A 27,817-nucleotide genomic window follows, 5' to 3' on the forward strand; every position below is an offset into this window, starting at 1 on the left:
ATTATAATAAACCATTTCAGGGGAAAGTACACTCTTGTGGTCAGAAAGATAAAGTCTGGGTTGGACATTACACTGTTTAAACACTGCAGCCATTGTTTTCCAGTCTGCAAAGCTGGTATGAGATTATAATCGGGGTCCTCAAACACCGAAAGTTAAATAATAAAAAAAGACCTTCATATGTGTGAGTCTGCGAGCACTTTCACACCTATTCATCTGACTCGTAGTGAAATTGACACCGTTTGGTTTTTCTATTATTTGGTTTGATTTCACACCACATGTAATTTCCAGTGGTGGAAAGAAGCAAATTACATTTACTGTTGCTGTACTGTTGCATTACTGTTATTGATTCTAAATTGTTTTGTTGTGCACTTAAGTATGTTTTGTTTGAAGTATTGTACTTAACTACATTTTAAAATCATATGATAAAAAATTTAAATGAAAAACTCGATGGGCGGAAAATAGACACACACACTCACAAGAAAGATACCCAGCTGAAAACGATATGCAATTGAATCAAAAGTTGTTCAATGCATGCGTTCACTGTGTGAATTCTGAATCTGTGTCTGTAATTTCTCTCATTATCATAAATAACTTTATAACATAAGATTTTTGTGCTGCAAAATGCATAACTCACATTAGACTCAAGTCATGGACTGTTATTCTGAGATTTAAATCCATGTGTCCTTGTTGAACCACACTACAATCCATGACAGTGTCTTACCTCAGAACTGTATATAAATGTAAAATAGAAGAGATTAAGGAATATATCTTTGTGTTTATTAGATGAATGTTTGGGATGAAACCTCTACTTTCTGCTTTAACCTTGAACCTTGACCTCTGTGGTGTGTTTTCTTTTTTACAAGGGTTCACGTGTGCGAGATATACGTCGTGATATTGGTTTCACATAAAACCAGAATGTCAATGATGCCCTCTACTGGCTGTGTGCAGTATAGTTTTTAACTCCTGCGCATTCCCGTGTTAATAAATTATTTTCCAGGTGTTTATTCCCAAATCACAAACAATTTCCTGAGAAATTTAATTTTTTTGTAGAGTGTTTTCATTTAAAATTAATTCACTGAACAGCTACTTTGGTGAGCAACTATTACATAATAAAACCACAACAATATTCAACAATAAAATGATTCAATGTACATTAAATGTCACTATTAAAGGAAGTCTTTAAAGAAAATTCTTTGAAAATATCTGTGGTGTAAAAGGAATTGAACCCTTCAGGATGGATGGATTATTTTTCGACGATGTGTCACATTTAATTCTTTAAAATATAAATGCAAAATTATTGATTGATTATTTTATATCTTAATTAGAAATGCAAAACGATTGATGATTTTATTCGTTAATTAGACTTGCAGAATTATTGGTTGATTGTTGTATTTTATAATCCTAAATGCAAAATGTATAATTGCTGATTTTATTCTTTAATTGTAAATACAATTGAATTGAATTTGATTCAATTTTCGACCGCTAGGGGGCGGTGTCTAGCAGTACATATGTCAGGTGTCTGTCAGAAAGTGTAACCCCGCCCACTTTACCTCAGAAAGCCGGTTTGTCAAGAAAAGCGCGTTTGCTAACACGAACAGCTGATTCACACGCCGTCATGAGAAGAATGTGTTTGTTTGAACACGTAATAGTTCCTTTTTCTATGAAAATGAGATGGATTAAGAGGAAAAGTTAGACCTTAAATTAAGTTTTCTTGGAGTGGAGACGAGCATGCAGTCAATTCTGAGGGAAAACAGGAATAAAAATCCATCCCGCAGCTCAGCTCAGTTCAGGTAGGAGCCTCAATTTCAGTTGAATTCCAGCATTTGTATTAACATTATATCTCAAAAAAGTGATATACACACTTTATATGGGTAAAAGTTGGTGGACACCTGAGCCTAAGGTTGGTATGTGTTTCTTTATGAACATCCTGTTCCACATTGAGTCTCCATTTGCTCCTATAAGGAGCTCCATTTTTCTGGGAAGATGTTCCACTAGGTTTTGTGAAGATTTTGTGGAAATTCATTCAGCCACAAGGCTGTTAGTAAAGTCAGATAGTGATGTTGCTGAGGTGAGGCCACTCAAGATCTTCCAACCCATGAAAAAAGCAGATCGTCAGCGAGCTGACCTTGGGCATTGTAATGCTGGAACAGGGTTCTACCACATTCAGTTGTGTGCCACCAATTGTATTGTAAAAGTCTGTCAGCTGTTCAAACCCAAAATCCTCATGAGCTGGTGAGTGTGAGGATCTGGAAGGTCTAGTGGTAAAAACGCAGGGAAAGTGCAGGTGTCTGATTATGGATATAAATGTTCTGAGCTACACAAATAAACTGTGCCCATGTATCTGTGTATTACTTTAGTCGGTCATTATAAATAGCATTTAATACACTTTTCTAAAATCAGCACAGGTCATCTTGTTCCAAAGTGTAGATAAACAGACCTCGAATTAAATCCACGCTTGTTGTTTCTTTACTATGTTTATTACAGGCACTGATATGTTTATGTATGAGATGAAGTTTATTCCTGTTTCATGCTCCAGTGATTGGCAGTTATGTAAGAGCCCCTTTAAAAATTCTGCACTTAGCATTTGATTCACTAAATACTAAAATGCACCAAAATTGATCTAAAGGCACTTTGGCAAACATTTTAGATTCAGAATATCATATTAGAACACTAATATCATATTAGTGTGCTGCCTTGTAGTGTCTCTTTCCATTAGAGTTTCTATTCCATCAGATTTTAGCCCTTAAAGAATCCAAAACAGGAGGTAATTTGACGAGGTAAATATCGATGCTTCTACTAGAGATGATGTATGTGGGCAGTGCGTTGTGGCTACAGTGAAAGGAGACGTGAATTATTTCGGTTTCTTGCTTTACTAATGACATTCGTTCTCACTGTTCTCTACTGCGCTCATTGGGATGATGTTTGCGAGTTAAAGTGAAATGTCTGATCTCTGGAAATGAAAAGAGCAACCTTTGTCACCAGAATGTGATCCTTCCCACAAGTAGAAACTTCCTCTATGTTTGCATGTGGTGCATTCAGAAGGTAAAGTTGACATTCACAGGAGGGTTTATTGTTTTATTGGAGATTGTGGACCTGGAACATTGTGTATCAGTGGCCTGAGAGTGACATTGTGAAGTGGAAGAAACTATTTTTAGTTGGAAAAAATAGTTATAGTGTAATTTTGCTTTTGAAGTACGAACACGGAGTTGCAGATTTGTTGCTTAGAGAAAGTGCACATTTTCATCATTAATTGGATCATTCAGCTATAAAACTGATAAAACATCAAAAACATGTTTTGCACGACTTCGCTTACATTCACCAGGACGTTTTTTCTGTTCAGCAAATTCTCATCAATGCTCAGTCAAGCCAACAGAGGGGATCAGCTTATTAAAACATTTTATTTTCTTTCTGATCAAAGATACAAAATAAACTAAATTACTTATTTGATGAACGAGTTTCAAAGTCACTAAAATGATCCGATTTTCCAATCAACAGTGCTAACTTCTACATACCATGATAAACCCAGTAAGACATGCTCTGACCAAGTCTTCTAGATAGAACAATTTGGACCGTGCCAAAGAGGCAGATCCTTACACTTGCCCATTTTTTTCTGCTTTCAACACGTCAACTTCAGAACTGAGTAACATTATTAGAAAACCATCTAAAAACTAAAAACATGAAAAATAATTTCACCTTTTATACAGGAACATAATGTCATTATTGCATATTGGCAAATATTATCTACAATATCTCTGAGATAGAACCTGGTGAGAGGGGAAAGAGTTTCAGCTTTTCTCCATGGACATACAACATGCAAAACAAAGACACTGTGTCCAGATTACACACTTCTGCTGAGTGAGAGAAGTTGCATTACTTCTCCATGGTGATCACACCACCAGTGAATTTCCTTGTGTTTTAACTTGAAAGCAGTGGAGAAAACAAAAGTGCTCCTCCTTTAAGTCTGTTTTTATTAATCAGGCCTTTAATAAGTATTTTGATGTAAAATGATCAGAGTAATGAGGTTCATCAGGTGTAAATTTCCACATAAAAACTGAACACGTGAATTGTACAAGCGTGAAGTTTATTATCGGTCAACAGAACTTTTGTAAATCCAGTCTTTGTAAACACTTCGTAAATAAAATACATATTCATACAAATGCACACAATGCAGAATAAATAAACAATAATGAGCAGAAGAATTCAGGTGAAAGAACCAGTAACACTGTGGGTTTGGAAAAGATGCCCACGAGTTCTGTTTCTGCACAAATCGTCCAATTCACATTAAATTCAAATAAGGTTTTTCCAGCTATTTATCTACACACAATAATCCATAACAACAATAGATACTTGTATAAAAGCAGTACAAACTGAGTTTGGATGAAAACCTGACAGGAAGAATGGGAGAAAAGAACTAATTCAGGTGTTTAGAGGCTGCAGAGAAACACCATGAAGTTGGTAAAATGCTTCTAAACAGTACAACATACCGGGGTGTGAAAACTTATGCTAATGAGTACAGAACTGTACAAACATGTTTTTCTGTATTATTATGGATTTTTGCGTGCAGATAAATGGACAAAAATTCAGTACATTTTCAGTGAAACCACAAATAATAATATTTAAATCAAACCATTACAAGAATCGTTATTATTACAAATCTGTACATAAGGATGCTTCAGATTGTTAAAATCTGTACTTCTGTCTAAACTTTACTTTGCTTGGGTCCATAAATATTCAGATTTTCCAGATGTGGTGGTGTTGCAGCTGTTCACCACACTGAAATTAAGTGCAGATTTTCACTTTTATAATCGAAGGGTATTTAACATTCACACCAAAGCTTTTTTTTAATGATCTCACCCTTTTAAAGAAACCAAAAGTAACTGGAACGTTTCAGCTGTTTATTGGTGTGGCTACATGTGAAGAACCTCCTCCAGGAAGTAGGAATATCTGAGTCGAGGTCAACAATCAAGAAAAGCTTTTACTGGAGCAAATACACAGGGTTTACAACAACATGGAAACCATCGCTAAGAAAGTAGAACTAGAATAACTAGAAGTCCGGATTAGAGATTAATCACGTGACACAACTGGACAATTCTGGAGGAACATTTTTGAGTCAGATGAAGCAGCAATCAGCTTTTACCAGAATGATTTCAAGAGAAAGGAAGTATGAAGTATGATTTTCCTATTATGAAATGTCTTCAATCTGACAGTGCGGGTCACTGAACCCTACTAATACAGCTAAAGGTAAGACCTGGTAGATCATTTCCAATGAAGAAACCCGACTCCTAGAAGTTTTACTTTTAATTGAGATTGAGACTTTTGGTCCTTTAAAAAAGGAGAACACGCTGCACACGCTGTGCTGAGGGGTTTCTTCAGAAGCTGAAATTGTAGAGCAGAACACATTCTAGCAGGAACATCACGCCGTCCACTTGTGACTTATTTTGACCACTTCCTGGTTTCTCTGTTGAATCAGAATCAGAAATAGCTTTATTACCAGGTATGCTTACACACACACATACACACACACACAAGGATTTTGACTTGGCGTCAGGAGCTTCCAGTGCAGGAAAATCATCTTGAGGCTTCTACACAAACATAAATCATACATAAGATTCTCTACATGTTTTCTCAGCAATGTAGGGCTACATAAAGTGCTGCTTTACTCTCCAGAGCAGGAGTTGTGTAGATTCACCTTAAACCTGACTTTGGACAAATTTTTTGGACTAATTTTTTGGAAAATTAACTTCTGACAAACAACTCGAAATATATGAAATCTTATGGCATTTTTTTTTTTTATATATTAGTTTGTTTTCATTTATATAAAAAGTGATTTATGGTAAACAGACACATTTTGGGGATTTTTTTATCAGATCATTATAAATATAATGAAAAAATTATGTTTAAAAAAAGCGACAAGGTTTGTGTTTGTGTTCAAGATGAAGCTTTGTGCACAGTATACACACCTTTGACCTTCAGTTTAATTTCCCGTCTAACTACTTCATTAGGGGCATAGCAGGTGTACAGTCCTTCATCAGTTTTGCTCACGCTGTTTAGCATGATGGAGAAATTTCCCAGTGTAATTTCTGATGAAAAAATTCCCACTCTGTTTCTAAAGACTGAAGCCTGTTCCTCAAAATGAGCTTCACCCTTAATGATGACACACACGGTGTTGGAATCTCCAAATCGCCAAAACACACTGTCTGGATTTTGTTCTATCAAACACGGTAAGATCACAGTGTCTCCTTTAAAGCCTTCAACAATCGGAGGAACAGACACCGACACTAAAAGAAAAAGAACATATAAAATTTCAATAGTATAAAGACAAAAGTTTGCATCAGGATACATCAATAAGATATAAAAAAGAGCTTTGTGCACTTTTGTTGTGGGAGTGTACCTATCTTCACTGACAAACCCTATTGTTGTGCTTGTGGGCGTGGTCTATCCAGCATTCCGATCAGAAGCAGTAGTAGCTGAACCGTAAATACTTCTAAAGCTAACTATTTAAACACAAGCTCTATAACCTGCTAAAGTGTTCACTGGTGATTTCATTATTCAAGACCAAGTCATGTTCACTGACCAATGATCTCTGCTTCTTCCTTTCCCAACTTTATTCTTCTTTGCAGCATCTCTACACATACAGTATTAATAAGAGATTGTATATGACAGGATTAAAGAAAAACATGGGTTACACGTTTCTCTTTGGGAAACAAACCTACTTTGTATTGAAGTGAGAAATGTACAATGTGAATTTGCTGCTTGCTGTTGTGAATGAATCCTGAGTGTTGTTGAATCGTCTGTGTACAAAACCCATGTTCATTTTTTCTAAATTGTACATATAACACACACATCTGACTATTGTGGTTCATTAAACACTCACCTTTGATAATCAGCAGCAGGAAGATGAAGTGTAAAAAACATCTGTAATAAATGAGAAAGGAGAAATTCACAACAGGAAAACTGTATATTAGAGGTATAAATGGTTTCAGTTCTTCAGGTGGGAAAACTACAGCGTTTTGGATAATGAAGAAAAAAATGTGCTTGAGCTACTTAGTCTGGTTTTTCCAAAGTAAGTTCTCCAACTGTAGTACCAACAGGAATATGAGTTTAGCTAACATAGCTAGGCTAGGAGATTAGCTAGCTTCTACTCCGCTACACCCTGTTTGTTGGAGAGGGAATTACGCTAACAAGCCCTGCAACTAAACACAGCTCTTTATTCAGAATTAAATCTTATACTAGTTCTACTTTCATCTAAATCTCTAAAGCTAAAGGAAATTCTCCAGACACGTCACACGCAAGTGCCCACTGTCATACAGTTTATTATTTTTATTTTATAAAAATATTTATTGACTTGTTACTTTATTGTATTATATAGAAGCTCGTTTCAGCCATATAAGTTCGCAAAGTTTGAAAATTAACTAACAGTAGTAACAAGAGTAATATAATAGATTTTAGCTAGCATAGCTAGGCCCGGAGATTAGCTAACTCATGTTAGCACACACCCTGTTTGTCAGAGAGGGAATTACCATAACAAGCCCTGCAACTAAACACAGCTCTTTATTCAGAATAAAATCTTAAACTGGTACTGTTTTAGTCCAAAATTTACCTCTTATTCATTGCGTACAACCAAAGCAACCTGTGTAGCAAATCTTCAGCCAGACAATGGTGAAGCGTACTGATGTTTCAAAAAGCCTTTTCTTGGGAAACACAAAATCTACCTTTCCTGGATGAAAAACCTTTTCTTAGTGAAACACCGTAAGAGCTACAGAACAGATAAACACTCTTACAAACAAACACGAATAGCTCAAAAGGATTATATTATTTACTCTTTTCTTAGAGTTGGTTACAACCTGCACCCAAGTGTCTTATTAAAAATAAATACATAAATTGATTTACACAGCAACAGTACACAAAAGCTCACGTCCCACTGAACACCGGAAAAGGAAAAACTCCGTACACGTCACAAGCGCGGGTGTTGTGCCTGATTCAGACCCCCGGGCACGCAGACAGTACCGTCGTATTTCCTGTAGATGGCACTAAAACACGGAAGGTTGGGTCAAACGTTTTCCTGGTCCTAACGCCAAAAGATCAATTTGAAGAAAACGTATACAGCTTCCTGTAAATAGCAGAATAAACTCAGGAATGTAATCATTTGTTTTAAAACCACCTGTGTGAATTCTAACCGCGTATTTATTTTGCGTTAATACCTAGACTCACTAAAATTACTCGGATACACAAGTAAAAAAAATATATTTAAATAGTTAATTTCATTTTATTAACATGGACATAACATGACCCCCCACTCACCTTGCTGTGATACACCTACACAAGTAATTATATATGTGTAAAATACTACATTTAATCTAACAACATAGACAACTGTATTATTTAGGGGGGTATTATTTAGGCAAGCGGAATTTAAACCCCCTGCCTGAATTTTACCCCCTCTATTTTACACAAGCCTTTAGAATTCATTGTAATATTCTGATTTATTATCAATAGTGGAAACAGTTGTGCTGATTATATATGTATATATACTTTTATTTTATTTATTTTAACAAAAAAATGCACTTCAAGTTTGGGTCAGTGTTGAATTTGTTTTTTTTGTTTTGAAAATATAGCCTACCTCTTACTGCTGAATGGCGATCATGAACAGTTGTGCTCCTTTTTTTTAGAGGCTGCTATGATTTTTTTTTTTCAGGATTCATTTAAGAATGTAAAAAAACAGCATTTATCTAAAATGGAAATCTTTTCTAAAATTATAAGCCTTTGGTTAGGATGCGGCGCTCTCACCGCTGCGGCCCGGGTTCGATCCCCGGTCAGGGAACCAACCCCAGCCTTAGTGCTGGTCCCAAGCCCGGATAAATTGGGGAGGGTTGCGTTAGAAAGGGCATCCAGCGTAAAAACATGTGCCAAATCAAACAAGCGGAGGATCCGCTGTGGCGACCGCTAACAGGAGAAGCCGAAAGAAAGTTTATAAGCCTTTACAATCACTTTTTATTTATTTTACACGTACTTTATTTGACGGCGGCCAATGCAAAGCTACACGACAGTAAAATACAATCTACGGAATCTGCAATTTTGAATTTTCCACCTTCAACCAGTAAAAAAACCCCGAATACATCGCTTGTCGGGTGACGTCAAATCAACTTGACTGCTTACAACCCCCTTTACTAAAATGTTGGAAAAAAATTCAAGATGATGCAAAGATTTGCACATCTCATAAACCTATATTTTATTCACTATACAACATAGAAAACATATCAAATATTTAAATCGAGGAAATGTAAAAATAATTTTTTTGGATGCAATCGCCGCAACCCATCTAAAAAATTTAAGAGCAACGTTGTCCCATTTGTGTATAATAAAGGATTCTAGTTGCTCAACAGACAACTCAAACCTTCACACTACAACCACAACTGTGCACCAACATCATCTGGATGCTTCGGGGTTGGCCGACCTCCTCACGAAGTCTAGCTTTTCTTTAAAATAATTTTTTTAGTATGTCCAAGACCAAATTAATTTCTCTTCCTCTGTAGGCAATAAAAAAAAGTCTAACTCAGATGTATTCATGTGTGCAGAGCTACACACGAGTGTGCAGACCTTTACATCATTCTCTACATCATTCTCTGCTTCATCATCAGCTTGGAACATTCTGAACGCTTTTACAAACTGTAACAGTTTCCCTCTGACCAGCCAATCAGAGGACGGAAAATTCTGACGCTATTCTGTGAGGTGAATTTGAAATCTGATTGTGTTTAGGCCAGCAGAGAAGGATTTGCTGACCCTGACAACGCACCACCGCTTTTAATATACTTTTATACTTTATTGTATTTATTTTTACGTTACTTCATTCTTTTTTTTTATTACATTGAACTTTCAACTCACCATCACAAAGGCTCGCCAAAACATTCAAAGTAGGCGGGGCCACTTTTACAAAAATCTCAAGAACGGAATGAGTTATATTCACAAAACTTGGTACATGTGTATATTTGCTCAGTCTTTGGTCAATGAAAAAAAATTGCATAGCTTGTCCATTTGGTGGATAGGAAAAAATGAAAAACTGCTATAACTATGAAGGCACTTGTCCGATTGACCTGAAATTTGGCATTTCATGTCTATGTCCAATGTCCCAGAAGAGGTTTTAAAAAGATTTGCGTATCTCATGGCCAAACATGGCCGCTATCCACCAATGACATTTGAGTACCTGTTAGATAATGTTAACTTAGGACAATCAAAATGTAAATCGGTGGGCATTTTTGATATCATGGCTCTCAAAGTCTGTAAGAATTTTGAGCGTAATCGGCCACTAGGGGGCGATATCGTGTTTTTCAATCTATAAATGGTTGTATATTGCAAAATGTTTTAAACATGCACTCAATTTATAGATGCCTTGATAGATCTCCTTATGTTGAACAACGTTGCCTCAATGAGCACTGCTGTCAATCAAATCATCTACTAATTAATGTTAATTTTGTTTACAATTTTCAAAAATGGATTGAATTCATTATCTTCCTAAAAATTCCTAAAAACAAAACCCCATAATGACAATGTGAAAGAAGTTTGTTTGAAATCTTTGGAAATGTATTAAAAATAAAAAACGAATAGAAATCGAATGTGCATAAGTTTTCACAGTCTTTGCCATGACACTCAAAACTGAGCTCAGGTGCCTCCTGTTTCCACTGATCATCCTTTAGATGTTTCTACAACTTAAATGGAGTCCACTTGTGGTAAATTCAGTTGATTGGACGTGATTTGGAAAAGGCACACACCTGATCTATAGAAGGTCCCACATTTAAAAGTTGCATGTCAGAGCACAAACAAAGTCCAAGGAATTGTCTGTAGACCTCCGAGACAGGATTGTATCAAGGAATAAATCTGGGGAAGGGGACTGAAACATTTCTGCGGCACTGAAGGTCCCAATGAGAAGTCACTCCTCAGTAAAAGACACATGACAGCCTGTCTGAAGTTTGTCAAAAGGCACCTGAAGGACTCTCAGACCATGAGAAACAAAGTTTAAACTTTTGGCCTGAATGCCAAGGGCCATGTCTGGAGGAAAACAGGCACCGCTCATCACATGGCCAATACCATTTTTCAGTGGCAGGAACTAAGAGACTAGTCAGGATGAATGCAGCAATTTACATTTGCGGCATTTAGCAGACTCCCTTGTCCAGAGACGTCCTTGATGAAAACCTGCTCCAGAGCTCTCTGGACCTCAGACTGGGACGACGGTTTATCTTCCAGGACAACGACCCTCAGCACACAGCCAAGATAACAAAGGAGTGGCTACGGGACATCTCTGTGAATGTCCTTTAGTCTCTACATCTCTGTGAATGTCCTTCAGTGGCCCAGCCAGAGCCCAGACTTGAAATCGATTAGTAGCATCAAACTCAAAAAGACTTGAGGCTGTAATTGGTGCCAAAGTGCTTCAACAAAGTATTGAGCAAAAGCTGTGAATACTTATGTACATGATCTTTTTTTTTTTTTTTTTTTAAACATCTTTATTGCCTTGTCTCCAGAACGTCCTACATGCATGGACTCTCTAATAAGCTAATTTCTAATCCTCGTCACTCCCAATGAACATCTTAACATCTTCAGCTCTGCTACCTCCAGCTCTTTTACTCAATACCACTGTCTCTAATCCATACAACATCTCAGGTCTCACCACAGTCCTATAAACTTTTCCTTTCACTCTCACAGATACTCTTCTATCACAAATCAATCCTGCTATCACTCTTCTTCACCCACTCCACCCTGCCTGCACGCTTTTCTTCACTTCTCTAACACACTCATTTACACAGTAATGGAGGGTGGACAAGGTTGACCTCTAGGTATTTAAACTCATCCACCTTCTCCACTACTACTCCTTGAAACTGCACCACACCATTGCCCTCCCCCTCATTCACACCACTTTGTATATCACTTATAATTAAAAAAAACTATTTGATTTGCATGGCAATGCTAGAGTTCATGTTATTCTTAACAAATTAAGCGATAGAAGTCTAGTGCAAGAAAACATAAAACATTTATTATGAGATAAGCATCTTATACCATGAAAACATGAAAAAGAACTTTTCTCACAAAATATCTTGTATAAATGTCATTAAACTGAATTCATTTTTTCTTGCTTTTCTCATGACAGTTAATCATGTATAAGAACCAATGGAGCCATTTTTCACAAGTGGAAGGAACATTACTCAACCATCAACAAGCCACTCACAAGATTCCCAACTTCACAACATTTTGGCATCCACCAACGTGTTTGTCTCTGTATATAAATCTCTGTTTAAACTAACAAACCTACAATTAAGTTTAGAAATGGAAGCATTGTGGTATAGGGCTGTTTTTCTTCTCATGGTACCAACAGAATTATTGAAGAGGAGATGAATAAAATCATGTTTCGGAAATCCAGAACAATAAGGATGAGACGCACGTTGACCGTCCAGTAGGCCAACAATTCAAAATATACTATGAATCAAATAATTTAAGTATAATTTTGCATCATTTTTACTCCAGATAAAATAAATTCTTCATCTGTGTCTTCTGACCTGATTTTAGTGCCGCATGTTTGGCTGAATAAATAGTTGCATGTGTGTTTCTAAATTGGATGCTGTAATTAGCAGTGTTGGGCAACATTACTTTTAAAAGTAATGCATTACAATATTGAGTTACTCCCCAAAAAAGTAACTAATTACGTTACTTATTTACTTTTTATGGAAAGTAACGCATTATATTACTTTTGCGTTACTTTTATCTCTTTCACGCCTTACAGGTGTAACAGGTGTAATATAGATAATTGCCATTAAGAAATAAGTTATATTAGAGAAAAAGACATGTCTTAAACATTTAAAATGCTTAATAACTTCTGAGAACAGTAAGATGATCTACAAAATTTTTAACATACCTTTCGCTGTCATCTCGTAAAACTTCGTGCAATTCCGTAAATATGACCTTGTCCTCGTCTACATCATTCCCTGCTTCATCATCAGCTTGAAACATTCTGAACGCTTTTACAAAGTTCGCGCTATTATCAGTGACCGTGGCAGTTTATCTTCCCACAAAGAGGAAACGAGCTGTTAATTTGCTCTCTATCTCCAATGTGATGGCATCGTACATGTGTCTCCAACGGAAAAGATCTGCAGTGGTGGAAAGTCGGCAAAAGTTTCCTATATTTCTGTCTCCATTTCCATATATTCAACATTATACACACACACACACACACACACACATCTGTAGTGCTGTGCTTTGCAGATGGTTTTTTTTTGTTTGTTTTTTTAAGTGGTATTTTTTGCAGTTGACAAGAACTTTTCACCAACACATAATCTACACTTAGTCATTATTCCTTTCTCCTTTTGTAATGTGTAAATTTATAAAGTAACGCGCTACTTTACTCGTTACTCCAGAAACGTAATATTATTCAGTAACGCACGTTACTTGTAACGCGTTACCCCCAACACTGGTAATTAGTATTTGTAGAATTCTAGTCAGTCCAACAATATGCAGTATTTTGTGCAAAATGAATCTGTCGAACACATTATATACAGTACATTATGCTGTGGGGGGGGTGTACAGTAAAGGCCTATTATATGTGATCTCATCTACCTAACTCTGAGCTCATTACAGATTATGGTTTTGGTGGTTTAAGTCCTTGCTTATTACAGGTATTGTGTTGGAACTTAAGGACTTGTCAATATCTGGCATGTTTTTAGACCGTAGATGGAAACAAGAAAGAAGTGTAAAGTCAATTGAGATTTGAACGGAACCACTGTTCACTTGTATTGTTAATTTCTTATGCTTTTATGAATGTCTGTTTGTATGTATTTAAATCTATTTGACTAATGATGACTGAATTACATATTTAAAAAATATATAATAAACAATTCTTTGTTAATTATTACTCTGTTTGACTGGTCCAAATCGCAGGAATTTCAAAACAAGTCACCTATAAACATTGGCACTCTACACGTATGGCTACAAAATGCAATCAGAATATAATTGTACACATTTAAATACTTAAGATAATATTTAAATAGATTGTATCATGTAAGTAAATTAACAATTTTTCCTCACATAAATTAGTGGTCTAATCTAATTAGAGCTGCAAAGTGATTATTTTGATAATCGATTAACTAGATGATTATTGCTGTTTTTTTATTAATTTATTTTTACAATGAATAGATTATTATTAGATGCTTTGCTTATTCTAACTATATAAAACCCTAATTCAAGATACTTATGAATAAAAGTGTACTTCAAAAATGCACACATTGAGTTTAACTGCTTGTTAAGGAGTACAGGCGGGATTTCTCCTTTAAGCAAATTCACTCATGCTGGGTTGTTTCTTTGTGTAAAAACAAACAAACAAACAAAATAATAGAATTTGAGTATGCAAGGTAAAGCAATTAAAAACAGACAAACGCCTGTAGCTCACATTGCTGAAGAAGTTCATGCTGTTGACGCTGTACAGGTCACGAATGTTCGGGCAGCAAAAGGGGGACCAACACAAAACAAGGCAGGTGGCCATAATGTTATGCCTGATCAGTGTATATAGTCTACAATAATATCGTAATTGTTGTTTTAACGATGTGCGATTTGACATTATAGAGTAGAAATCCCAAACAAAACCTATAAAAAAAACACACCTACAAAGTGAGCGCATATATTAGGTGAAGTCTAGTAGGTTAGATTATTGCGCATGTGCATTTATTGTGCGTTTTTCCACCGCATGGTTCAGTCTAACGTGTGGTTAAAATTAATTTAAAAACCACAAAACTCACCATATGAGGGCAGAAAATGTGTACATTTATATCATTCCATATAGTTAATCAATAGCAACGAAAAGTGCCGTTTTTTAATTCCAAAATCAGCATGATTTACCAATGTGATATTGATTTTATACAACAGTTCAATAAACCAAAAGTTAATATTAATAGACACATGTTAGACTCCACATTGCCTATTTTGCTCTATTTTGACAAAAAAAAAATTATATTGATTTCATTTTCTTAGTAAAAGCCAAAATGTCTTATTAATTTAATTGTCTGATTAAATGTAAGAATTTTGACTCAAAGGATGATGCTCACTTTTCGAAAAACTGGCTTTAGAAAAGTTAAATAAATGACCATAAATGGTAAAAATCTATGTAACTTATTAGAAAAGATTAATCTCTGTTTGTCAGGGATCCCCCTGCCACGCCCTCCTCAGTAGCTGTCAGGGATCCCCCTGCCACGCCCCCCTCGGTAGCTGTCGCGCTGCCTTGCTCTGCCGCGCCCGGCGTTAATGAGAGACAGGTGTCTCTCATTACCGAATCCCCATAAAAGCTCTCGTTCCCATCTCACTCTTGTCGGAACTACTATATGGCTACGGTCACCGGCCGAGTACGTGACTGCCAGTATTCGCCGCTGGTTCCGAGGATTACCTTTGTTCCGTGGAGACTTTCCTTGTCTCGAATTATACTCACGTGGGGATCTTTCGTGACAGCGGTTCATAACTCTCTCTCTTTCTGACTCTTTGTTGTGTTCTGGATGTTCAATAAACATGATTGAGCTACTTCCGCTTTTGGCTCGTATTCCGTGCCCTGACACTGTCACTGCTGTAAAATAACACACAGAATATGGAGAATAACAAAGATTTTAGGAGTCAGCTGTCCACTGTCATCCTTAAGGTACCAGCAAAATGACACACTCAGGAAAATATTGCCTAATTATCATTATTGCTAAAATCCCCAAAAATATGAACATAATATTTTCTGTAAGTTTCACACCCCCCAAAATCCATTTGATAATATTTATATACGTAATAGGTTTAATACACACACACACACACACACACACATATATATATATATATATATATATATATATATAATTATTTGTATTTTTTTTTTTTTTGCTCTAGCACTGTAACTAAATCACAGATGCTTTGAGGGAACATGGGTATCATTTTGGAAACCTTTGAGGCCTAAAAAGAGTTCGTAGAGATCTGCCAAAGACATAGATAAACATAAACAGATTTCAGTCTCCACCAATTACTTCTTTGTATGTTTACAGGCTTTAAACACACAAAAAGGTAACTTGTAGTACTGTGGATTCACCTCAGAGGTTCCAGCTGTATGCAATTTTCTTTAGAAGAAAATAAAATCAAAATTGAGCATTCAACAGTGCTGTTGTATAAAAGAAAAAAGTATTAAATAAAGAAATAAATAAATAATAAAGTGGTCAGTTGAGAATTATTATTATTTATTTTTTTTACTTGTAAATTTGCATTTTAATGCTCTGGACCAGACACGCATTATGTTTCCTTACAGCACATAAAAAAAAACAGTTGTGGTCAGAGAGCTTCCGCTCTCCTCCATCTAAAACACAACTGAAGTGTTTCCTGACTGAAGCACAACGATCTCAGAGTGCAGCTGAACCGTGTTCCAGCTACAGCATGAAGACTGTTCTTTTGTTCTGTGAGTGAAGCTCAGCATACATTTTACTTTATGACATTTTATTATAAGATGACTGGATCCTAAACTATTAACATGTTGTATTTGTTCTTCACTAGATCTTCTTGTGTGCTGTGGAGCTGCAGAAGGTTTCACAGAGAAGTTGGTGGATTTGGGACAAAATGTGACTTTACAGTGTGAAGTGGCTGTAAGACATGTGTCCTGGTACCTGATGAAGCAATCAGAACCTCCAGTGTATATTTTACTCTCTCCCTCAAGTATAATTCTGAATCCAGAATACAGTAACCAGACCTTCAGAAAGATTTTCTCAGTGCAATACAACAGCAGTTTATTTATACACAATATCAGTACTAATGAATTAGGAGTGTATCATTGTATTCATTGTGGTTCACCTCCTAACATCAGCCGTGGAATCAGACTTTACACCCAGAATCATGCAGCTGGTGAGTTTATTTATTATACTTTATATAATTTCAATATCTAAATGTTTTTGGCCAAATTTAGCAAGAACATTGTGTTTATTATTTTATAGTTTTAAATGGATTGTTTATTTAGATCAGTGAGTCTCAATGTGGAGTCTGGGATTTTTAAAATAATTATAATGAAATGTAATAATACCTCTCCATTATCACAGTTATTGTGTATCACAAAATCTTTTGATTATATGAACCTGTTTGGCTGTTCTTGTAAATGAAAAAGTTAATCTAATACGTCAAATTTGAACAATTAAAATGTTATTGTATACATTTGAATAATGTGATTAAAATTGTATTGAGGGCAGCGACTTGGAATTAGATTTTACTTCTAAAGTGGTTCCTGTCTGTGTGAACCAGGACTTTACATGGGAATATCTATGATGCATTTTTTGCACCTCACTTTGTAAATTTGTAATTTAGGACTTGTGTCTTTTTTCCTTTTGTCATTTATAATTTGGAAAATTTACACAGTAAGTATTTTATTGTACGGTGTAAAAAACTGTTTACAAATGAAATATAAAAACTTAAATCTTGAGACTCAAGATCTCAAACCCTGTCTGATATAAAACAGATTAACAACAAAGGTTGTTAAAGTATTTCTTTAACAATAAAGTGTAAATATTCTGTTATTTTTAGCTTCAGGTTTAAAAAATCAGACGAGTAAACCTGACCATCAGCAGAGTGAAGAGAATGGATTGACCCTTTTGCCGTTTCTCATCGTATCAGTAATAATAATCTGCATTCTGATCATCACAGTTACAGGTGAGTTTTATTTGCTATTTATTGTAATAAGCAGTAATGAAGTATAGTCCTGCACACCTGTAAAAATACGATCATTTAATGTAAACATCTCTAATAACTTTAGCTGCGTCTCTTGACTATAATGAGATTTCATGCTAATTATGTAAATGCTAAACTGATCTTTCTTTTTTTTTTCATGACCTTCTTGTGATAAATGTATGTCGTTATTAGTTACTGTCCGGACTAAACCATGTGTGTGTGCACCTAATATTTGGTCACACTAGTGTACATACAATGCAGTTTATATATTTAATAAAATAAATTCCTGTTAGACACGCCTAACTTCCTTAAACTGTCTTTCTATTGTCTGTGTGAATTTACTAGATTTAATCTTTATCTAAAAAAACTACAATAAATATAATTTTCATTAGAAGTTTTATATCAGTTATATATTTATGTTGAATCGGTATTATAATGCAATGACCACTAAAAGAATTCCCGGTGGTCTTTGGGTTCATTCTGTATTTTTACACTTTAGTTTTTGTGGGCCGTCGATGTCGAAGGCCTCCGAAAACCCGAGAGCAGCCTTCAGATCCAGGCGTACAGTCGGGTCAGAACAGCGCCGAGCTCGTGGTAGGCTGCCTTCCTTTTCATTAGCGTTATATTTCAAACACTCTGATTTTCCTGATTATTGAGATGAAGTGATGAAGTAAAATGATTGAGTGATTGGAGACCTGTAGATGAGACACGGTGCCTTTTGCAGGGGAAAGTTCCATGTGTGAAAACTGCGTGGTGCAACGTGCGCTGTAGCAGACGTGTTAACTTGTGTGTGTGTGAGGAAAAGAAAACGTGTTAAAACTGGTGTTTTGAAAACACCTCTGCTGTGAAATCACCTCATGCACCTGAAACACACATTATATCTTTATGTAATGACCTCAATTATTTAAGTGAGATGATCGTTAGTAATTCGTTCATGTAATGAATTGAGGCTTATTACATTCACACAATGAATGTAAAAGTTCTACTTTTCTAGTGGATAAAATGTGCAATAATAATAATAATAATAATTATTATTGCAATACAAGTAATATGTACACATGATGCACATGAATCACTGTAGATTTTTTCAAGTATAGTTTAGTATTAAACTGCAAAGTAAAGCAGTTGCATGTCTCAGGACGTTACTGAGGATATAAACATAATGGTTTAACATTATAATTAAATCTATTTTTTAATGAGTGGTGCATATAAAACACTGTGGTAACCTGTACAATAACAGCTCAGTTCTGATCTTCAGCGCAGTGTGAAAAGCAGGGTTTTGTTAACAGGTGTGTCTTCAACATGTTGCCATCAACTACCATGCTTCATTTTCATACATTAACCACTGCGTTTTTTTTCTTTCTTTCAGTACTCAGAGGTGAAGTTCGTCTCGAATAAAGGACGCGCCAAGACCAAGAACCTCAACAGCACGTACGCTCTCCTGCACCTCCCGAACCAGTGAATCCCGAGAGATCTCCGAGTGATCCCCAAGTGATCTCCAGAGATCCTTAAGTGATCCCCAAATTATTTCCGAATGATCCCCAACTGATCCCCGGAGATCCCCGACTGACTCCACACATTGTATGAACTTTATAAAATGTATCTTGTAGAAGCTTCATTTCTTCCGCTATGTAACAGACGATTCATGTACTGGAAGTAAATGTAAAAAAAATGTATACTAAAAAAATTCAGACGATTTGATTCACAAGAACAAACCAATCAAATTAATCCAAAAGAAACTAAATGTATCTTTTTTTTTTTAGATTGTTTTTACTATTATGAACATCGACCATTTTGCTTAATGTATTTTAACTTTTTTTGTGGTGTCGCGTGTCGTCTGGCTCGTCCCGAGAAATGCACTTAGAAATGCCCCATAATGCACTTAGAAGCTTTTCAGAATGTAAACTATACAGTTACACTGCATTTCAGTTCAGACAGAGTTGGAAGTTCAGGAAGTTGAAAATCGTGTCACTTCCTTACCGACAACTTGACGAGAAAACCACAGACTGCTGCTGCATACCATCAGACTACAATGAGTGTTTAAATGTAAAGGTTTACAACATGTAAAATTTACCTGATTATGAGCTATAAAGTTATAACCTGTTGTTCGAATGCAGCTTTCGGAAAACGCTTACAATAATCTAAAGTTCTACTAATATTGCTCTATTCTACTCACATACCTCACCAATAAAAGCTCATTGTCTCAATTTACCTTTTACTTAAAAATAAACAAACAAAAAAACAACATTCTGGTTTCTGATGGTTGTACGGATGAAACTCGTCCAGATGATAATTGGTTCCCTATTAATTCTGGTTCCTCTCACATTTCCTCCTCATTTAGTCTCCCAGTCATCACGTCTGGCTCTTCATTATAAATAAACATCTGAGACAGTGGAATATTTATTGAGCAAAAACAGGAAGGTTAAAAGGGCAGCGATCTTGGAACATCGTTTGTTCCACTATTTGGTATGGTTTAATGCAAGAAAAAAGGCGGAGTCAGTAGTCGGTTAGTTGATTTTGCTTTCCAAAGCCCCGCCCTCTCAGACTTTAACTAGAAGTAATAGATCATATGGAGACGTGCTAGCTCAGTGGGTAAAATCAGACACTTGTAAATTCAAATCCCAGCATCACCCAGATCCAACTGTTGGGCCCTTGAGCAAGGCCCTGACCCTCCCCTGCTCAGGTGTATAAATGAGAATATCATTAATCACTCTGCATAAGGACGTCTACCAAATGCGGTAAATAAGTAATACAGATGCAAAAAAAAAATCTGTTTGTGCAACATGCTCAGCAACATTTTTCTTTTTTTTCTCATTTGTGGTTTTGCACCTTTAGCTCTGGGTAAGAAAGTCAAGAAGGCACACTTGCCTGAAAGGAAGTGGCAAGTAAAAACTTTGCTAAGTGTGATTTTTGCGGCTTCAGCACGTCCCGAAATCCTCCTCACGGCAATTATGATCAAATTTATTTATTATCCTGGATTCAGCCGTGTGTGTGTGTGTTTGAATCAAGTCGGTCGTGAACATGCTCTGAACCCTGAAAAAAAGCAGACTTTCCGTACATGCTGCTGCTTGGTGCCCGTGCAGACGCTCGAGTCACATGGCACAACCACAGAAAGCACCCAAATAGACTGTGTGTTGTATCTGTTTATCGAGCATGCAGTCTCAGAATTCATATTTTTTCTAAAAGGACAAAGGTCACCTGCGTAGGCATGATGTCTAGGTGAAAAGCAGCCGAGTCTTAATTCGTCTCCTAAACGGTTTTATTGAGTTTCAGATGGACAGAAAACAACGTTTCATGGCAATGTGGAAGAGTGATGAAGTTTTTAATTCAACGCATGCAATTCTGGTCAAATCAGCCCACTTTTTTACCCCACGCCAGATATTATGGTCCAGTGTATCAGGAATTAAACAAAAAGACAATAAATACAGATGAATGAGGGAATGAGGTGGATCACAAACACAGTACCTCACATGAGCACATCTCTACAGCAGAAACTTCACTCCAATAGAAACTTTGTTCAGATTTGCACTAAATACTTTGATGATTCTAAAAGTATTAGCGGCCCCTTAAAATAAAAAGAGCAGGTTTCCGGAATGGTTACACAGGACCGTCAAAGAAAAAAAAAAAAGGGAAAAAAAAAAAAAAAAAAGTGTGTGAGAGAAAAAAAGGGGACGAAGCGAGAAAGTAAAAAAGGGAATGGTTTAGAGAAGAACATAAAGGGAAGGAGAGAAAGGGAGAGAAAGAGGGGAGGCAGTAAAGACAGATGGAGGGAACAGAAGAGAGAACAAGCTAGACAAAATGATAGAGAGAAAGGAAAAGAGGAGTGGAGAGATTGAGAGAGACAGAGACAGATATGGAGGGGGAAGTGAGACAGATTGAAAGAGAGAATCATAGATGGAGTTTGTTGGAGATTGAAGAAGAGAGAGGAGGATGGAGGATGGAGGATGGAAATGTAAAATGTGTTCGAGTGTTTTATGTTGACGTACCAGAGCAGAAATATCATGTAGGACTTGTATCTCGGACAGGAAGAGCAGATCAGCCTGGACATGAAGAACAAGAACATGTTTTATTACATACATATATATAAATAGTAATATTAATAATTAGCTGTGTGTGTGTGTGTGTGTGTGTGTGTGTGTGTGTGTGTGTGTGTGAGACCTCATTGTTACGGCTCAGTGAGTTGAGTGGGAGTGAAGGCAGGACCGAACCCTCCTGTGACAGACGAGTGCGGATCTGCTGCAGAGTGACAGGCAAATCCTCAAACACCGTGTTGGCCATGCCCATCATGTACAGCCTCTACACACACACACACACACACACACACACACACACACACACACACACATTTAAATAAAGATCCCAAGTGTCTAATCAGCGACAGGACGCAGGGTTGAACCCCGGAATCTGTAACCCAGAGGTTAAGGGTCGACTGGACTCAGAAATTTACACACCAGCTGCAAACCAACTAAAAATTTCAGAGCACGGTCCCTGTTCCCATGACAACCGCTTTAAACCCGTGGTAACCCTGCGCTCCTTCTGGCAAAACACAGGGGCACACGCAGGGGCAGAAACGTGTTATTTATTTAGACCTCTGTATAAACGTGTGTGTGTTTGAAAGATTTCCTGCCTTTCTTCTTTATTATTATATTCCATTTCCACTAAACAGGAGTGTGAGGTGAGGAGTGTGAGTGTGAGGTGTGTACCTCCTCGCTGGGTGTGGATGGAGTTCGCAACGCTGTCCAGGGTGAAGGGCACCGACTGCACGTCAGGAAACCACGTTAGAGTCGCATGACTACAAAATAAAGGAAGTTCAATTCCAAAACTGTGCAAAAAAAAAATAAATAAATGCAGAGAAAGTTGACGAACGGAAACGAGAAGACTTGTGAAAAGAGGTTGAAGCACTCACATTTTCCAGGGGGTACGAGGAGATATTAGAGGGGAGATCCAAACTGTCGATTCCCCGGACCGTGATCAAGGTGTTGGCGCGCGGACGCTGGAACAGAGAACCTACTGCCAAACCGGGCCATTCCAGATCCTGCACAGAGAAGAGACTCCATCAAATATCACATACTCACACAAATCATGTTGAGAGATCCTTCAACATACAGGAGGTGTCGAAATCAAAACCAGAAGTGAGCAGATTGTGTAACTATCTATCTGTGTGAAATAAATCACTTTAGATTTTGATTTTGTTCCACTTTGATAAGCACAAGGTGTATGAGAATAAATACCTGGCGGATCGAGAAGCCCATGGTGAGCGCCACCAGGTCCGGGATCTTCTCTCCAGCAAGCGGCCATTTCCCTGATCTGAAGTTCACATACTGGGGGCTCCGCAGCACCGTCAGCTGGTCCCCCAAAACACCTGCTGAGAATAATAATAATAATAATAATAATAATAATAATAATAATAATAATAACAACAACAGTTTTACTTTTACAGAGTAATAACACACAGATCAGGTGCATCATATCTCATTTCCGCACGTTTCTGTCTTCTTACTTCTTATATTCTCATTAAATCACTCAAGTTTTAATTCAACCCAATAAATCAGATCAAAACCCGGAAGTAAAACATACAGTAAAAGAGCACATGATCAGGGGGAGACTGAGGGCGGTCACGTGACCGGCGCAATCACGTGACTATACAACGGCGTCAAACCCCTCTATAACATTGCGTTTGTGTTTATTAATTGTTTTTTTCTTATAAAAAAACATCTTTTAAAGCATTCACGCTGAATAAAAAACGTGAACGATGATTATTTCCATTGTAAATCTTTCAATCTGAGTGAAAAAGCGGCCGAATCCTGAATAACCCATTCACTATGTAGTGCACTTCACAGGTTATTAACAATATTAAACATTATTTCTAGAACCCGGATATACATCAGGAAGTGCACGTGTACAGGGAACGTGCAGCTGTTTGGGATTTAACCCTTCAGCCGGCTGTTGGATTAGCATCCTATGCTAGCCTGGACTGATTCCGACGTACACACGCTGATCTCTTAATATAAATCACTTTTCAGACAAAAAAAAGAAAATGGAAAACTCCGCGCTTTTACCTGCCAAAGCGGCAAACGTGACGAAAAGCGCTGCGCTGTTCATCGTCCGTGAAGAATCCCGAGATCCGCGACCTGACACGTCCTCGTACAGCAGACACGTGACAACGGAAAGTTTAGCTGCGTCGCCACCTAGTGGACGCGTTTGCGTATTAACCTGGATTTTTTTTTTTTTTTTTGAGTCATTTTATAAATTTTATTAGACCTTTAAGCTATTGATATTTAAACAAGCAAACAAATACAAAACAAACAAAAGTGTTTGTTTTTAGTTCCAAGTGCCAGATTTCGTTTTTTGTTGTTGTTGTTTAGATGATATACAAATGATATTTAAGTATAATTACATAATAAACAGTAAGAATATATTGTATATGAATGAGGTTAAATAACTTTCTGAGCTGAACAGAAAAACTCCACACTGCTAGAAGACTGATATCAGATGCGTTAATGATGTTTCAGTCTGTATCGGGAGCCGCTGTGGAAGATCAAATTTCCCAAAGTTCCAACCTCCGAACTGTAAGGAAAAGCAGCTCAATGGATCACAGGTACATTTACACTTCTGTCCCTGATTTAGTAACCAAACACTCATTTCTTCCTCTTTAAACTCCTCCCACATCCTGATGTCTTCTGTGCTTTTCTGCAGAACTACTCCACACAAGTGCAGGACCACAGCATCTTCACCCTGGTAATCTTTACTCAGCTTTCTCATGAGGCCTAACACACACACACACACACACACACACACACACACACACACACACACACACACACACACACACACACTGCACATCTATCAATATTGTCACCATGCAGCTGAGGTTGTTTTTATTGGGTATTATTCATTATTTTATAACCGTCAATTTGTGCCTTTTTTAACTCACTTTTGTAACTCACTTTTTAATATATGACACGACTTTGTGTTCTTTATTTGTTCATCATTCTTGCCCAATGCATTTGCTCTTTTTTTGCACAGATTGCAAAGTGACTTTAGGGCAAAGTGAAAACACAATTCCAGCTTTATTTTCTATATTATCGATTTAGAGCTTAAAATTTCTATAAATTAAACATTTGTCAACTTGAAGTATTTCATTACTATTTTGGGGGTTAATGGGGGACAGGTGGGGCTTGAAAACCCGCCCCCTCTAAAGTGGGGCATGACAGAAAAAAAAGTGTAAGAACCACTGGATATATATAAATATATAATATATTGTTATATAAAATATTTTAAAATAGGTTTATTGTGCCCTCTTGCGGTCATAAGTGGTATCTCGTTCATTATTTTATAAACTTGTTTAACACTTTTTTTAAAAAGCATTGTTTTACGTATATTTTTATTATATATTATATATTATTATATATATGCATTTAGTGCCCAGACGTGGGAACGAAAATCACTTTCTAGTCACTTTTTTCTAGTTCACCTTATGGCCTACAAGAAGAACAAGAACAAGAAGAAGCACCATGCATATAGCCTGTCAGATAGTGAAAACCCTTATGTGGTCCTTTGAACTTCTGCTCTCCTGCATCTATAACACAACTGAAGTGTTTCCTGACTGATGCACAACGATCTCAGAGTGCTGCTGAACCGTGTTCCAGCTACAGCATGAAGACTGTTCTTTTGCTCTGTGAGTAAAATTGCTACTATTAATCACTATTTTACCTTAAACAATATGATCTCATTGTACAGATGAGTGGATTCGAAACTACTGCGTGTTTGTTGTTTTGTTAGATCTTCTTGTGTGTTGTTCTTGTAAATGAAAAAGTTCATCTAATACGTCAAATTTGAACAATTAAAATGTTATTGTATACATTTGAATAATGTGATTAAAATTGTATTGAGGGCAGCGACTTGGAATTAGATTTTACTTCTAAAGTGGTTCCTGTCTGTGTGAACCAGGACTTTACATGGGAATATCTATGATGCATTTTTGCACCTCACTTTGTAAATTTGTAATTTAGGACTTGTGTCTTTTTTCCTTCTGTCATTTATAATTTGGAAAATTTACACAGTAAGTATTTTATTGTACGGTGTAAAAAACTGTTTACAAATGAAATATAAAAACTTAAATCTTGAGACTCAAGATCTCAAACCCTGTCTGATATAAAACAGATTAACAACAAAGGTTGTTAAAGTATTTCTTTAACAATGAAGTGTAAATATTCTGTTATTTTTAGCTTCCGGTCCAGAAAATCAGACGAGTAAACCTGTCCATCAGCAGAGTGAAGAGAATGGATTGACCCTTTTGCCGTTTCTCATCGTATCAGTAATAATAATCTGCATTCTGATCATCACAGTTACAGGTGAGTTTTATTTGCTATTTATTGTAATAAGCAGTAATGAAGTATAGTCCTGCACACCTGTAAAAATACGATCATTTAATGTAAACATCTCTAATAACTTTAGCTGCGTCTCTTGACTATAATGAGATTTCATGCTAATTCTGTAAATGCTAAACTGATCTTTCTTTTTTTTCATGACCTGCTTAAATGTATGTAGTTATAACATAGTTACTGTCCGGACAAAACCATGTGTGTGTGCAACTAATATTTGGTCACACTAGTGTACATACAATGGGAATAATCTATGTATTCCCACATATGTGTTTTGGATACAACTTTTTTTCTGAACATTAGGTTCTCATCTTCTGATACAGTTGTGTTCAAAATTATTCAACCCCCAATGCTGTAAATGGTTTTAGGGAATTTAGTGTACATTTGTAATTGTATTCAGAATGAAATCCTACAAGGACTTCTTAAAGAACCATATGCAACTAAAATGACATCAATTAGTTTTGTAATACAGTAGTAAATGTTTCTTTTGTGAATTCTTCATTGACATAATTATTCAACCCCTTAAAGACTACCACTCTGAAGAACAGAGGTTCAATGAAGTGTTTTCAATCAGGTATTGAAAACACCTGTGGATATCAGGGAGCAGCAATAAAGCCTAATAAGCACCAATTAGGCAGCTTTAAAATGACTGTGATACTCAGCTCCTTCTAGACATTTACTGGTGTGGTTACAAACATGGTGAGGTCAAGAGAATGGTCCAGGAAGACAAGAGAACAGGTGATTACTCTTCACAGGAAGGGCAATGGCTATAAGAAGATTGCAAAGATGTTAAACATACCAAGAGACACCATAGGAAGCATCATTCGCAAATTCAAGGCAAAGGGCACTGTTGAAACGCTACCTGGTCGTGGCAGAAAGAAGATGCTGACTTTGACTGCTGTGCGCTACCTGAAGCGTAGAGTGGAGAAAAGTCCCCGTGTGACTGCTGAGGAACTGAGAAAAGATTTGTCAGATGTGGGTACTGAAGTTTCTGCTCAGACAATACGGCGCACCCTGCGTAATGAAGGCCTCCATGCCAGAACTCCCAGGCGCACCCCCTTGCTGTCCCCAAAGAATAAGAAGAGTCGACTGCAGTATGCCAAAAGTCATGTGGACAAACCACAGAAGTTTTGGGATAGTGTTCTGTGGACTGATGAAACAAAATTAGAACTGTTTGGGCCCATGGATCAACGCTATGTTTGGAGGAGGAAGAACAAGGCCTATGAAGAAAAGAACACCTTGCCTACTGTGAAGCATGGCGGGGGGTCAATCATGCTTTGGGGCTGTTTTGCTTCTGCAGGTACTGGGAAGCTTCAGCGTGTGCAAGGTACCATGAATTCTCTTCAGTACCAGGAGATATTGGATGACAATGTGATGCAGTCCGTCACAAACCTGAGGCTTGGAAGACGTTGGACCTTTCAACAGGACAATGATCCCAAGCATACCTCCAAGTCCACTAGAGCATGGTTGCAGATTAAAGGCTGGAACATTTTAAAGTGGCCATCGCAGTCACCAGACTTAAATCCGATTGAGAACCTCTGGTGGGACTTAAAGAAAGCAGTTGCAGTGCGCAAGCCTAAGAATGTGACTGAACTGGAGGCTTTTGCCCATGATGAATGGGCGAAGATACCCGTAGATCGCTGCAAGACACTTGTGTCAAGCTATGCTTCACGTTTAAAAGCTGTTATAACTGTAAAAGGATGTTGTACTAAGTACTAAGATTGAATGTCACT

General features: G+C 36.9%; 2 protein-coding genes across 7 annotated transcripts; one reads left to right on the plus strand and one right to left on the minus strand.

Moving 5' to 3' along the window:
• Positions 1–1,525: 1,525 nt before the first annotated feature.
• LOC124380001 lies at positions 1,526–19,890 on the plus strand. 2 transcript variants are annotated; one of them, XM_046840675.1, is made up of 6 exons: positions 1,526–1,790; positions 16,301–16,447; positions 16,543–16,887; positions 17,557–17,682; positions 18,200–18,294; positions 19,070–19,890. In XM_046840675.1, the coding sequence occupies exons 2-6, from the start codon at positions 16,426–16,428 to the stop codon at positions 19,160–19,162; spliced, it is 681 nt and encodes a 226-aa protein (XP_046696631.1). In that variant the 5' UTR covers positions 1,526–1,790; positions 16,301–16,425; the 3' UTR covers positions 19,163–19,890. The 2 variants fall into 2 exon arrangements, with proteins under 2 accessions (XP_046696631.1, XP_046696632.1); XM_046840676.1 differs by lacking the exon at positions 1,526–1,790 and adding an exon at positions 15,532–15,658.
• LOC124380009 (renin receptor-like) lies at positions 4,065–23,900 on the minus strand. Of its 5 annotated transcripts, XR_006924567.1 has the most exons (9): positions 23,760–23,896; positions 22,932–23,065; positions 22,607–22,735; positions 22,404–22,492; positions 21,859–21,996; positions 21,687–21,740; positions 15,455–15,586; positions 6,875–6,915; positions 6,264–6,278 (listed from the first exon to the last, which is right to left on the minus strand). XR_006924567.1 is itself a non-coding variant. In XM_046840689.1 (7 exons), the coding sequence occupies exons 1-5, from the start codon at positions 23,800–23,802 to the stop codon at positions 21,959–21,961; spliced, it is 396 nt and encodes a 131-aa protein (XP_046696645.1). In that variant the 5' UTR covers positions 23,803–23,884; the 3' UTR covers positions 15,455–15,586; positions 21,687–21,740; positions 21,859–21,958. The 5 variants fall into 5 exon arrangements, 4 of the variants coding, with proteins under 4 accessions (XP_046696642.1, XP_046696643.1, XP_046696645.1 ...); XM_046840689.1 differs by lacking the exons at positions 6,264–6,278; positions 6,875–6,915 and having other exon boundaries at positions 22,404–22,458; positions 22,932–23,062; positions 23,760–23,884; XM_046840688.1 differs by lacking the exons at positions 6,264–6,278; positions 6,875–6,915 and having other exon boundaries at positions 15,457–15,586; positions 22,404–22,458; positions 23,760–23,900.
• Between the last annotated feature and the right edge of the window lie 3,917 nt (positions 23,901–27,817).

This window comes from Silurus meridionalis, chromosome 26 (assembly GCF_014805685.1).
Source record: "Silurus meridionalis isolate SWU-2019-XX chromosome 26, ASM1480568v1, whole genome shotgun sequence".
Lineage (NCBI taxonomy): Eukaryota > Metazoa > Chordata > Actinopteri > Siluriformes > Siluridae > Silurus > Silurus meridionalis.

What these genes read in the sequence shown, in the direction of transcription:
- LOC124380009 (XM_046840686.1), bottom strand. An exon ending in CCTGCTGCTGATTATCAAAG is followed by an intron (nt 6,279 to 6,874) that starts GTGAGTGTTTAA and finishes TTTTTCTTTTAG; the next exon opens with TGTCGGTGTCTGTTCCTCCG. An exon ending in AATTAAACTGAAGGTCAAAG is followed by an intron (nt 5,459 to 5,960) that starts GTGTGTATACTG and finishes CTGATTCAACAG; the next exon opens with AGAAACCAGGAAGTGGTCAA.
- LOC124380001 (XM_046840675.1), top strand. Translation starts at nt 16,426, where the DNA reads ATGAAGACTGTTCTTTTGTTCT. An exon ending in CACCCAGAATCATGCAGCTG is followed by an intron (nt 16,888 to 17,556) that starts GTGAGTTTATTT and finishes TGTTATTTTTAG; the next exon opens with CTTCAGGTTTAAAAAATCAG. An exon ending in TCTGATCATCACAGTTACAG is followed by an intron (nt 17,683 to 18,199) that starts GTGAGTTTTATT and finishes TTTACACTTTAG; the next exon opens with TTTTTGTGGGCCGTCGATGT.